General features: G+C 48.7%; 2 protein-coding genes across 5 annotated transcripts in view; one reads left to right on the top strand and one right to left on the bottom strand.

Annotated features, from left to right (window-relative positions):
* Nucleotides 1-292, bottom strand: part of taf7 (TAF7 RNA polymerase II, TATA box binding protein (TBP)-associated factor) — a 26,530-nt gene extending 26,238 nt beyond the window's left edge. The window contains exon 1 of one of the 2 annotated variants that reach the window (XM_052022029.1): nt 177-292. In XM_052022029.1, the coding sequence (XP_051877989.1) occupies nt 177-216 (40 nt within the window). In that variant the 5' untranslated portion in view covers nt 217-292. The remainder of the gene's footprint in view (nt 1-176) is intronic. The other variant, XM_052022030.1, reaches the window with a different exon arrangement.
* The window catches only part of LOC127573635 (magnesium transporter NIPA2-like), a 13,834-nt gene extending 229 nt beyond the window's left edge, over nt 1-13,605 (top strand). The window contains exons 1-7 of one of the 3 annotated variants that reach the window (XM_052022031.1): nt 311-360; nt 1,068-1,159; nt 3,525-3,672; nt 4,712-4,768; nt 5,333-5,423; nt 9,048-9,208; nt 10,096-13,604. In XM_052022031.1, coding sequence (XP_051877991.1) covers nt 1,094-1,159; nt 3,525-3,672; nt 4,712-4,768; nt 5,333-5,423; nt 9,048-9,208; nt 10,096-10,688 — 1,116 coding nt within the window. In that variant the 5' untranslated portion in view covers nt 311-360; nt 1,068-1,093 and the 3' untranslated portion in view covers nt 10,689-13,604. Of the gene's footprint in view, nt 1-310; nt 361-1,067; nt 1,160-3,524; nt 3,673-4,711; nt 4,769-5,332; nt 5,424-9,047; nt 9,209-10,095 lie in introns of those variants that run through there. The other 2 variants (XM_052022033.1, XM_052022032.1) reach the window with 2 other exon arrangements.

The following is a 13,605-nucleotide window of genomic DNA, read 5'->3' as shown; positions in this document are numbered from 1 at the left end:
GAGTGTGGATGGGCGATCGGGTCGGCACAGCCGTGGTGGGCCGAAGGGCCGGTTCCTGTGCTGTTCGCCCCCGTCAGAGACCGCAGTGGCGGAGGTGGGAATTCCCGGCCTCTCCCTCTGGTCCCCCCGGGGGAACATCGGCCCAGTGAAGCCCCGGGCCCGGCCCCGGCGCCCACCTGTCATCTTCTTCCAGCAGCCGGAGCCCCTCCTGTCCATAACCCGCCGGCCGGCGTCCGTCCCGGGCCCGGGCCCGCCGGAAGTGGGCCCGAGGGGCAGCTGCGGGATGCACAGAGTGGAGCGGAAGTGGGCCGGGGGAAGGGCTGGAGCGGCGGATTGGAAGATGGAGAAGTTGTCAGTGAGGTGCGGGGGAGAGGGGTATCGGGAGTAGGGAGGGGGAGTTCGAGGTTAGAGGGGGTAGGGAGGTGCGAGGGGGTCTGGGGTGGGGGTGGTCGAGGGTAGGGGGTGGGGGTGGTCGAGGGTAGGGGGTGGAGGGGGTCAGGGTAGGGGGCGGGGGATCCAGGGTGGGGGGTCGAGGGTAGGGAGCGGGGGATCCAGGGTGGGGGGTCGAGGGTAGGGGGCGGGGGATCCAGGGTGGGGGGGGTCGAGGGTAGGGAGCGGGGGATCCAGGGTGGGGGGTCGAGGGTAGGGGGCGGGGGATCCAGGGTGGGGGGGGTCGAGGGTAGGGGGTGGAGGGGGTCAGGGTAGGGGGATCCAGGGTGGGGGGTCAGGGTAGGGGATGGAGGGATCCAGGGTGGGGGGTTGAGGGTAGGGGGCGGAGGGCGGGGTTAGGGTACACGGGTATCAGGGTAGAGGGGGTGGAAGGGGCAGGGACGGACGTGGGGTCGGGAGTACGGGAAGGAGGGAGGGGGGAGGGAAGTAGGGCTGGCAATATCACATCACAGGTGTGTTGGGATTGTTGTCTGGTGTGGACAGTGAGCCGATGTGAGGAGGGTTAATGCTGGAGAGGGGTCGGTGGACCTGTTGTGGTAAAGAGCTCCCAAGTGGGAGAGGCTGTGTTCTGGTGACAACAGCGAGGTACTTGGGTCACTTTATCTTCCTGCCTTCAGGAACAGTTGATGTGTGTCCCAGGCGGATGGAGAGAATTCCTGCTGGTGGAGTTTCCCTGGTGCCAGGACCGATGCCTGCCTCTTCAGCCTCGGTAGGTGACGAGAGGTAACCTTGCACATACAGCCAGGAGATACTTGCCGTATTTGCCACTTAGATGGACCTGGAACTGTACTTTTTGAACTGATGTTAATTGTGAGGGAAGTTGATGCTGAGAAATACCTGCAGCCTGATTACTGATGGAGTTAGTTTCCTCCATGGCCTCCAAGTATTTTTATTAACTTTTGTTCAAGGGACATCAATTGGACCATCTGTGCTCTGGTTCAATGTAATTCATGCAAAGGATAACACAATATTATAATTTTTCAGCTACTCTGATTTTATCGGCAATCTAATTTTGGTGGAGAAATACTTACTGATTATAATGCAGCTGGTGGCCATTCAAACCCTGAGGTCCGTGACAGCTCCCATTAGTCCTACTCTTCAATCCTATCAGTCCTGCTCCTCCTCTTCTTGGTTCCCTGTACCCCTGCAACTTGTTCTCTTTCACGCATGCCTATCAACTCCCTCTTTGATTGTTTTTACTACTTACCTGTGCTAAGGGGCAATGTACAGCAGCCAACCAACAGATCTCAGGGATCTGGGCAGAAGTTGGAAGACCCACACAGTCTCAGGGAGAACATGCAAACTCCAAGAGGGCAGCACCCAAGGCAGGATCGAAACTGGCTCCCAGAAGCTGTGAGGCAGCAACACTAACTGATGTACTGACCTTGTGTAATTTCAACTGCAACTTGATTTTCACACTTAACTACTTGTGTGCAGACCCCACTGTATGAATTTCTCCTCAGTCCACCTGTCACTTACTGACCCCCTATCTAGCCGTCTCCTCTTTATACCAGCTAACTTCCCTCTCCACCCTCAGTCCTGATGCAGGGTCTTGACCTAAAACTTGATAATTCCTCCCCCATCAGATGCTACTCGATCTGCTGAGTTCCTCCAGCAGTTTTTTGCTCCAGATTCCAGCAACTGGTGTCTCTAGAGTTTTCATATCCTTCTGTAAATTGCCTGCAAGAGTACCCCATGGTCTCCTTATCACTGTTTGGTAGCTTGCAGTAAAACAACTACAGTAATACTTCACTTAATGGTCTTAATATTTGGTGGCACACCTGCATCATTCCTCTCCAATGTTGACAGCTATTTGATTAAAATTACTTCCACCTCCTTCACACTTTTGTAAATGTAATGTAGCCAGGAATATTAAGAACCTATCCCTCCAATAGTACCTCAATTATAATCCCATTTTCCGTCTGATCTTTCATATTTCTGAATTGCCCTTTATTCTAAATGCTTGTCTCTCCCAGATTTTGCTGGACCTGCACCTAGTGCCAAACTTCCTGTCAACTTCAACTATCTCTCACAGCACTGTTTAAATCCTGTGCAAGGACTTTGAGCCCAGTTCTGTAGAATATAACCTTTCAATCTCGTGCACAGTTCACCTGCCCAAGATCTCCAAGGTTCCCCTGCTTGCTCTCTGCTTCAGCAACTTAATTTCTGTCCCCCTCCCAGCTCGGAAATATGTACCTCATTCTCCGTTGATGTGCAAGCATTTTAAGTGCAGTGAACATTAGAGTTGTAAAGTCAACAGCACAGATGCAGGATCTTTGACTCACTGAGTCTGTACTGACCAACAAGCACCCACTTACACTAATCCTACATTATTCCAATTTTATTCTCCCCATATTCTCATCAACTCCACCCAGATTCTGCCACTCGTCCGCACACCTACAGCAGCCAATTAACCCACCAAACTGAGCATCTTTGGGATGCAGGAGGAGGGAATCCCATGCGATCACAGGGAGAACATGCAAACTCCACACAGGCAGCACCCGAGGTCAGGATTGAACCTGGGCTCTGGAGCTGTGAGGCAGCGGCTCTACCCGTGCTGCCACTGTTGCCCAGTTTCACCGTGTTCCTGGGTATCAAGTTTGTTGAGCGGGCTGTAGGTATCCCTATATCACAGAACAAATGTTCCCCACATTGGACAAAGTAAGTGCCAACCCTAGTTCCCCACGATATGGGTCATGGCCTCTTCTCGTTGCTACTGTCAGGCAGGAGGTACAGAAGCCTGAAGTCCCACACCACCAGGTTCCGGAACAGCTACTTTCATAAGGTTCTTGAACCGACCTGCACAACCCTGACCCTACCTCAGCAATGAAACAGTACAGACCACCTCGTGCACTACCATGGACATGCCTTTGGTTTTGTTTTGCACTAAGGTCTTACTTTTGCACAGCCTTTTATTTCACTGTTCGGTATAATTTCACGTACAATTTATATTCTGTGCATTGTCTGTAAATACGTGCCTGTGATGCTACTGCAAGCAAGTTTTTCATTGTACAATACCTCACAATACCTGTGTATGTGACAATAAACTCAACTTGACTTGGTGTGTCCTGCAGCTTCCAGCCGCTGACAGCAGCACTGGGCACTATGACTTCTACCTCGGGCTTGCTCTTGCCATTAGCTCCAGCATCTTTATTGGAAGCAGTTTCATCCTGAAGAAGAAGGGACTCCTGCGCCTGGCTGGAAAGGCAGTGATAAGAGCAGGTAAGTGGCTTTCCTGCAGCTGGATGGTGTGACCTGTACACAAGTGGAATGGTGCTGGGATGAGAGAGACATGTCCCAGCACTGGGGACTCCAGAGGGGAGAGGGGTAAGAGAGCCAGCCCCTCCTTGGGAGAAGGGGAAGTGAGGGCCTTTATGGGAGAAAGAGTTGGCAGGTTCAGGGGGAGGTGGTATCCACCAACCGCTGCCCAGTGCTGCTACAGTTCTCCACGCAGCCACAGGAAGGAGCAGCTACAACCAACACTGAAGTGTTGTGCTGTTGTGGCAACACTGCGTTTTAATGTGATCCATTTCTCATGGTCCTCTCTCTAAAACCCTCACATATTTGAATTACAGAGAACTTCCATGTATCGATGAAAGGAGATAATAGAATCAGAGTCACACAGCACGGAAACAGGCCCTTTGGCCCACTGAGTCCTTGCTGACCATCGACGACCCATTTACATAAATCCTGCATTTTTTATCTGGCCAGCTTTTTCATCAACTCCCTCTAGATTCTACCACACACTGAGCAGTGAAAACCACTATGATGCTGGAGGAACTCAGCAGGCCAGGCAGCATCTGTGGAGAAAAGTAGGCGGTCAATGTTTCGGGTCAGGACCCTTCTTCAGGGCTGAAGATAGGAAAAGGGGAAGCCCAATATATAGGAGGGAAAAGCAGAGCAGCGATAGGTGGACAGAAGAGGGGAGGCGGGGTGGGCACAAGTGTGACCCATGCAGTCACGGGGAGAACGTGCATACTCCACACAGCACCCGAGGTCACGATTGAATCCAGGTCTCTGGTGCTACGAGGCAGCGGCTCAATGAGCTGCGCCACATTGGGAGATTACTGAAGTTGTTTTTTGTTGACTCAGTTGCTGTTACTGTGAGCTCTGCTCTCAGGCCGACCACCTGCATCCCCCTTCCGTCGCCATTCCCCCACTGCCTGCAACCACTCAGGCCCAGAGTTACAGCTGGTGATGTGAGTTGGGTGGGGCTGGCAATGTGAGTGTTGTGTTTGATCGCCGTGTACTTTCCCCACAGGACAGGGCGGACATGCATACCTGAAGGAGTGGCTGTGGTGGGCCGGGCTCCTCACAAGTGAGTGACGGTGATGTACAGAGAACCTTGCTACCTTTGCTGTAGAGTCCAGGTGGGTCACTGACCCCGGCAAGGAGTGGCTACACGCCTCTCCACTGACAGGAGCACACACTGCGGCAGCTGCCATCCACTGGTTCACTCGATCGAGAGAGAGAAGGGTGGGCATTGTCCTGCTCCTTGACCACCCTACTGACCCCCACCCTCCGCCCACCACAGTGTCCTGAGAACATCTCCCCTCCGCCCCCCCCAGTCGTCCTTGCTCCCTATTGCTCCGTGCTCTCCAACAAAATTGCCAGCAATGGGTCCCATCCCACCACCCCTCTTCTTCCAGCCTATTCAACCCTCTGCATCCTGGAATTCCAACCTCCTCCCCCCCCCCCCCAAACCTTTTACCACACTCAAAATCCCCTTGGCAGCCTTTCCGTCGTCCCCACCCCGCAATCCCACCACACTCTCACCCCAGGGTCCCACCATTCCCCTCTGACCAGCCACTGTATCTGTGTGGGTTGTGTAACCACTGGTACCTGGTTCAGTCTCTAACTCTGCCTGTCCTCTTTCTCACAGTGGGTGTGGGAGAAGCTGCCAATTTTGCCGCCTATGCCTTTGCTCCAGCAACTCTGGTCACACCTCTTGGAGCCCTCAGTGTCCTTGTGAGGTGAGCAAACCCAACATACTTCAATTCAAGGTGTCCTTTTTCCTCCCCTCCTGGCAAGTTGGTGAACTGGATCCAGAATTGTCTTGGCAGTAGGAAACAGAGGGTGATGGTGGAGGTTGTTTTTGTGATTGGTGCCAGTGACCAATGTTGTACCACAGGGATCAGTGCTGGGATCCTTGTTGTTTGTAATATACACAATGGATATGGGTGTAGGAGGCATGATCAGTAAGTTCGCAGATGACACGAAGATTGGTGGAGTTGTTGACAGGTGCTGACTCTTCATGCATGTATGATCAGTGTATAATTGCAGCACCAGGCACTTTCACTGTGTGAGCATCATAGTCTGAAACCCTCCACCCTCCGATCCAGCACACAGACCAGACAGCAGCTAGCACCAGGAGTTCTCCCAACACATATAGGAGAGACAATGACGTCATTGGAATTGCCCCCACTCACAAGACCAAGTAACTCTGTACAATTAGGGACAAGAGTTGGGATCTAGGTGCTCAGAATCATGGACAGCACTCCCAACAACTGCAAAGTGATGCACTTTGGGAAAACAAATAGGGTAGGACCTATACAGCAAAGGCTAGGGCACTAATGGATGTTGATGAACAGAGAGACCTCAGAGTCCACACCCATAGTTCCCTGAAAGTGGCAACACAGCTGGATGGGGTGGTGAAGAAGGCACGCACTTTCATGGGTCAGGGAATAGAATATATAAGCTGAGATATTATGTTGCAACTAGACTGCACTTGGAATATCGTGTGCAGTTCTGATCGCCACACTATAGGAAGGGTGGAGGGAAAGTTATAGAGGGGCAAGTTTCTCACACAGTGGTTGATATCTAGAACTCGCTGCCAGAGAAAGTGGTGGAGGTAGATACAGTCACTACGTTTAAGAGGCGCTTAGCCACTAGCATCATCAAGGCAATGAGGATCCAGACCTAATGTGGGTAAATGGGATTAATGTAGTTAGGTACAACGAGCAAATGTACGTGGTGGGCAGAAGGGTTTGTTTCTGTGATGTACGACTCTAGGACAGGTGCAGCACAGGTTAGAAATTGAGTAAAGCTCTCTCTACACATCCCATCAAACTTTCCTGGTAGATTGGAGGTTCGCTCTGCAATTTTCCATGTAGTAATTATTGGAAATATTGAATAGTTTTGTAAAAGAATTGAGCAAAAACAGCCTGATCTCGGAGACGGGATACAGTGCACAATTCTCCAACAGGGTTAACGCAGAGTGGGACAATACACCTTTTGGGAAACTCTGTACAATTTCAGGCATTTGCACCTTGTTTTACATGAATAGAAATTCAGGAGACTTACTTTGATGGAGATATTTTACTTCAGCAAATAACAACCTGTTACAAAACTGGTAGATTATTTAGGATTTATTCTATCAAGACTGACCACACTTTGATTTACTGAGCCTTGAGCCTTTGCCCCTGACTGAAGGAGAGTTAATGGTAACCCACATCGACGTATAGGGCAGACTGGATAAGTTCGGCAGATTTCCTCCCCTAAAGGACGTTACTGAACTGGATGGGATTTACTGTTGTTGAGGCCATCTTTAATTACAGATTTATTTAATTACTTGGATTTAAATTCCCCAGCTGCCATAGTGGGATTTGAACTCTCATCTCTGGATCAATGGTTTAGAACTCTGACTGTTAGTTCAGTAATTCAAGCATGACAGAGGGATCAAACTGCTGACTTACTGGATGTTGGTTTACATTCTTATGATGCATCCGCTGCCTTGTGTATAAGGAAGTTGCCACTGGTCTTGTATCGGACATGAATGCTTTACAAAGGGGTTATGGTTTAAAAGTGCTCACTGGTGCTGGGTTATTCAACATTACAGTTAAAGATGTTCACTGGAGACGCAAGAGACTGCAGATGCTGAAATCTGGAGCATAAAACAAACTGCTGGTGGAACTCAGCAGGTTGAGCTACATCTGTAGAGGTTCACTCATTGGGAGAAGAGTAAGGGATCAGTAGGTTTATTCAGGGAGGGAGCAGAGAGAGCTTATTCAGGAAAGTCTCTCATCAGGCAGAAGGTAAAATAAGATGCTTGCAGTAACGTCAGTGTCAGGGTAGGAGCTGATTGGTGATTTTTGTCCCAGGCATGAATAAACCTTATGAAGCTGGAGGAACTCAGCAGACCAGGCAGCATCTGTGGAGAAAAGCAAGTGGTCAATGTTTCGGGTCAGGACCCTTCTTCAGACTGAGTTCCTCCAACTTCATAGTGTTTTTCATCTAGATTCCAGCATTTGCAGTCCTTTGTTTCTCATGAATAAACCTTATTTTGTTCTGCTGTATTTCGTCAAATAAAGAGGCACAGCAGGTCAGCTGATTGGAAGCGAGAATATAACAGCCTCAGTCCCTTTGCCATTGCCTGTCGGAGACAAGCTTGGAAATGATACAGGATGAGTGGAGCCTCTGAAAAATATACACACCACCACCGGGCCTTGAGATAAAATCACGTGTCATCTTTGGCTGCACAGGTTTCTAGGTGAAGAGCTGGGCAGGTGATTGATGGTTCTCACTGTGAGCAAAGAGATCTGAAAGAGCTGTACAGCAGTGAAGCTACTCAGTCACTTTAGTGTTGGTGTCAGCTTGAGCTGGGGCACTGCAGAGACTCCCCATTGTGTGACAGTGGTCCCTCAGCCCACTGCTGAAGCCTGACCCTATTCCCAATTGATCAAATAACTGAATCGGAAGGAACAGACTCTCCCCAGTATCCACACCCTACCACCTCTTCATCAACACAGACCACAACTGTTCCTTTTAGCCCCCCCCCCCAATCATCATCCTCTCCCATTGCAACACACTGCTGATATCTGAGTCTCTCTCGGTCCTCTACCTTATCACATCCCAATTTAAGAGAGAAATGATGGCACTGCTCGGGGTGTCGGACAGCATGTGTGAAGTATTTGAGTATTCAGCAGCTGAGTATTTTCAACTTTTTTAATTCAGATTTTTAGAAGCTGCTGGGTTTTTAACATTTTGATTTAAATAGATTATTTTTAGAAGTGGGTTCTAAGAAGTTACACTGTACCCCCTAGAATCAGGAATAGTTGCTTTAATTTTGCACTTTGTGTGGTAAATGATGAATAAAACCTGTTTGAGAGACTGGGAGCCAGGCATGGATACAGCAAAAACTAGCAAAACTATGAATGGGGCCAAGTTTTTCTTTCAAAATACTGTTTTTCAAAGCAAGGAAGACGGTAACAGATACAGAGTCCCAAGGAAGGAAGGGGGAGGAATTTTAAAAACTTCCTTTTAAAAACTATTTATACAGCACAGTAACAGGCCCATCTGGCTCAATGAGCCCGCACCGCCCAATTACGCCCATATCAACCTACCAACCTGTATGTCTTTGGAATGGGTAGGAAACCCACGCAGTCATGGGGAAAATGTACTACAAACTCCTTACAGACAGTAGTGGAAGTTGAACCTCGATCACTGGCGCTGTAATAGCGTTACGCTAACTGCTACACTACCATGCGGTAACCGCTATGCTACTTTACCGTGAATGATCAGGAAATTGTAAATTCCAGTTCTGTCTGTCTCCTATCCAGTCTTTGCACCTCTTAATATAATCTCACCACTCTCCCCAGTGCTATTTTATCCTCATACTTTTTAAATGAGCGGCTGAACCTTCACGGAAAGATGGGCTGCGTCTTGAGTATCCTGGGGTCGACGGTGATGGTCATCCATGCCCCACAGGAGGAGGAGGTCGGGACCTTGGCTGAAATGGTGGAAAAACTAAAGGATCCAGGTAGAACATTGGGTAAAACCTGAGAATACTTTGTTTCAATGGGTGTCAGTGGAGGACAGATGCTTTGCTGCTACATCTCCATCAGTCATGACAGAATCATCAATTCCAGCAGATGGGTCAAGGCCAATTCACGGGACTGGCCTGGCTCTGCTTTGTGAGGCAGCAGCTTCCCTGCAAGTTCCTCCTCGTGCTGCTGACTTTATAACTACAGGTTTATCCAATTCCCTACTGAAAAGCACTTTTAATTCTGCTGCCATTGTCCTTTCAGGAATGGCACTCCTGGTGATGGCAAACTTATTTACAAAAGAAAAGGAAATCCAAAGCTTGCTTCCTGTTCTTTTCCAATCAAACCTGGGTGTTCCGGTTACCAGCCATACGACAGTGGACGCTGATTCTCCCTGTACTATTTTATTTCCCAATCCCACTCCCATCTGTGTGCAGCCTCCTCCACTGCCACAGTGAGGCCCAGGTAGAGGGATAACATATCTTCTGGGCATTTTGTAGCCTTCTGAAATGAACACGAATTCTCCACCCTCAGGTAAACTGCTCCCTCAACATTTCCCATTGTCATGCTGATGTCCCTTTCTCACCCTGTTTCTATAGAATGCCTCGCTAACTCCTTCTCACCTTTACCAATCTGTCTAGCCATTAGTCTCACACTCCCCCTCTTCACCCCACCCCCCAAATCCACAACCTCCAGCTCTGCTTTGAAAATGGACCCCCCCCTCCACTCTTGAGTTCTGAGGAAGGGTCCCTGACCCCAAACATTGCCTGGTTTGTTTCGACAGATGCTGCACAACTGATCGCACATGTACACAGAAATGTACAAATGCTCACACGCCTTGTGTCCAGAGCTATCTAAATGCAGCCTTGTTTCTGCCCTGCAGGTTTCATTGCATTTGCTGTGTGTGTTGTGACCAGCTGCCTGATCCTGATCCTGCTGGTGACCCCACGCTATGGCCAGAAGAATGTCCTGGTATACATCCTCATCTGCTCAATCATCGGCTCCCTCTCTGTCTCGTGCGTCAAGGGTCTGGGCATTGCCATCAAGGAGCTGTTTGCGGGTCACCGTGTGCTGTCGTCCCCGATGACCTGGATCCTGCTGGCCTTCCTGATAATCTGCATCAGCACCCAGATCAACTACCTGAACAAAGCCCTCGACATCTTCAATACCTCCATCGTAACCCCCATCTACTATGTCTTTTTCACCACTGCTGTGATGACCTGCTCAGTCATCCTCTTCAAGGAATGGTATCACATGACCATTGACAACATTGTGGGTACCATCAGTGGGTTCCTCGTTATTGTCCTTGGCATCTTCCTGCTGCATTCCTTCAAGGACATCAGCTTCACCCAGACCACCCTTCCTCTGTTCCTCAGGAAGGCCAAGCCCGGAATGGACCAGAGCCAGCTCTACCAAGCCCTGCCTATCCAGGGGACGGAAATCCCCAGCTGCCAACTCCAAGCCACCAATGCATAGCTTCACCTGGGAGCTTGGTTGGAAGGATTTAGGGACTTATTGAGCTAAACAGAGTGTTCAAAACACTTCTGGTTTCTCCACGCACATTTAGTCAGCATTCCTCCCAAGGTGGCAACTTCAGCTCACATTCCCAATCCTCTTCATGGTCAGCTGGCACAAGTTGGCAGAGGTTCTCGAGGTGTGATCCTGTCTCAGCTTAGGACAGCTGAAGAAGGTCTCGCCTGTTCCAGTTCACCAGCCACAGTGAGTGTCCTGTTACCCAGCACAATTAGAGCAGTGGGGTAAATAGATGAGCCGTGTGTGTGTGTGTGTATGTGGCTATGAAGTAGTGAGCACTAGAGCAGGATTGCATTACTATCACAGATGCTGCTTTGTGTGGAACCAAGTGCAAGGCAAGCTATCATCTAATCTTTGAAATATTGCGGCACATCTTGACAGGGAGGGCAAATAGAATAATCCAGGTATTTCATATTAGTCACAGTGACAGATTGAAACAGTCCAGCAACCTTGGGATCTGACCAGTGCCAGACTACAGAAAACAACCCCCCCACGATCTCTGAGCAGGAGAACTGTCCTTTAGGTACAGGACACTCCATGGGTTAGTGAGGGTTCCGTTTCTGAGAACTGTCGGTAACGCAAAGTTTCCGTAATTTGGAAACACTTGGCTGATATTGCAAAAGTTGCACTGGTACGTTAATTAGGTACAGATCTTAATTAATTTTAGATCGTATTTAGAATTAGCTAATTTGTACAGGTCTGTACTACAGATCCAAGAGTTGCCAGACCAAAGTTTCCAGATCAGTTTCAACTTGTGGAAAGATTTCTCCCTCTGACACTAATGGAACCATGCTCTCCACCACAGTAGTCTGTGACTCAATATGTAGAACAGTTTATCATGAGCTTTACTCTGATTCCAGTGCTAGACCTGCTCTACAAGTGCTTGCTGGAGCAGTGTAGAAGGGACTTTATTCTGTATTTATTCTGTTGTATGGGCTCAGGGTTGTTTTGTTCATAAAGAGATACAGCATAGAAACAGGCCCTTCGGCCCACAGAGTCCACGCTGACCATCAAACTCCCTGCCATTTACACTAGTCCTACATTAGATCTTGAATCCAGGTCTCAGGCATTGAGAGGCAGCAGCTCTACTCACTGTGCAGAAACATTAGGCTCCCACAATGGGTTCTACTTTTATCACTTCCATGCAGTGAGGTGCTTTTATAGGGGTGGGGGTAAGGGGGGGAGGGGGGGTGATGCCAAGTTCCCCCAGATTGTTTGTTGCTTTAAGTGCTTTTGTATTCCAGCACGTGAACTTGCCTGGAGCTAGGCTGCTAATGACCTGGACCTGCGGGTGTGACAAATATATCCCAAGGCTTGAATAGTTTAAGCCGTTGGAAAGTGATCAGACCCAGTTGCTACTGAAAAACCACTTGTTTAGCACAACCTTTGTCCAAGCAGTAAATGAAAGTCAAAATAGTGCAGAAGCTGGAAATCAGAAATAAAAACAGCAAATGCTGGAAACACTCAGCAGGTCAGGCTGCATCTGTGGGAAAAGGAAGTTAATGTTCCACCTCAGGGACCCTTAATGAAACTGCTCTGACATTTGGGCAAGTATTGTTCTCCACCAACATCAAAAGGGAGTACTGTCAGCCCGGGTGTAGAACTTGTACCACACACAATTCTCATTGCAGTCTCGGACACCTGTGACTTCGTCCAGCTACTGTTCTGCACTAACCTGCACTAACTGCTTTAAGTGACTGAATAATGCCTTGCACTAAAATATATTTTTTCAATGGTGATCATAATCCTGTGGTGAGAGTTTTTAATCACTTATTTACGTGGGCAAAGGCAAAACAACATGATTGGGGGCTTCCCCTGGATTTAGTAAAGCAATTTAGTAAAGCCTGAGTCCACCTTTCATTTAACTCTCCAGCCCAAGAAATGAGTCAGCATCACAGACATCGTCCCATTGTTGTAGGGGAATTGCAGTTAAAGACCTTTGTCCCATCACATACGGAGTCTCATCCATCTCTGTGAGGGAATGGCAGCCAAACACAAGACTGAACAGACTGAATGAATGAATGTGAAACACCATATCATTCAGTGATACCGATGCAGACTTTCTTCCTGTTCATGGATTGCGAGTTTACTTTTTCAATATGCCTTAGGCTTTTGTTTATACACACGATGTTGATGTTACTGCCAATACCAGCATTTGTGCCCAGACTGAGGAGCCAGCTCAGTGGTGGATCTGGAATCATATACACACCCAGACTGGAAATTCCTACCCTGAAGGACAGCAGTGAATTAAACAAGTTTTTCCAACAGACCAGTACTTGCACAGTTACCATTCTGATACGAGCTTTTCATTCACAGGAACTAACAGCAGTAGGGCATTCAGCGAGATCGTGGCTCAGCAACACTTTCACAGAATCAGAACTGTAAACAACAGAAACAGGCCCTTTGGCCCATCTCATTCATGCCCACTGGGATGCCTATCCATGCTCACCAAGATGTTGCAAATGGTATTAAGCTCTTCTGCACTCTATCTATTGCTGTCATATCCTTCCTGTGGTGTGGCAACCTTAACTGTGCTCAATACTCATGCGGTTTAAGCGGTGTTTAAAGCTGCAACATGATATCCCAACTCTTACACTCAATGCCTCAGTCAGTGAAAACAAGCATACCAATTGCCTTCTTCACTACCCTATCCACCTGTGTCGCAGCTTTCAGGGACCAATGGACTTGTATCCCAAGGTCTCTCTGTACATCGACATGTCCCTGACATTCACCTCATGTCCTCCCTGCATTTGACCTCAAGTGCATTACCTCACACTCACTTGGATTAAGTTCCATCTGCCACTCTCCGCTCAACTTTCCTGCTGATTATGTCCCACTGCCACTTTAATCAATCTTCTTT

Source organism: Pristis pectinata, chromosome 8 (genome assembly GCF_009764475.1).
Source record: "Pristis pectinata isolate sPriPec2 chromosome 8, sPriPec2.1.pri, whole genome shotgun sequence".
Lineage (NCBI taxonomy): Eukaryota > Metazoa > Chordata > Chondrichthyes > Rhinopristiformes > Pristidae > Pristis > Pristis pectinata.
This window is presented reverse-complemented; position numbering and strand designations above follow the sequence as displayed.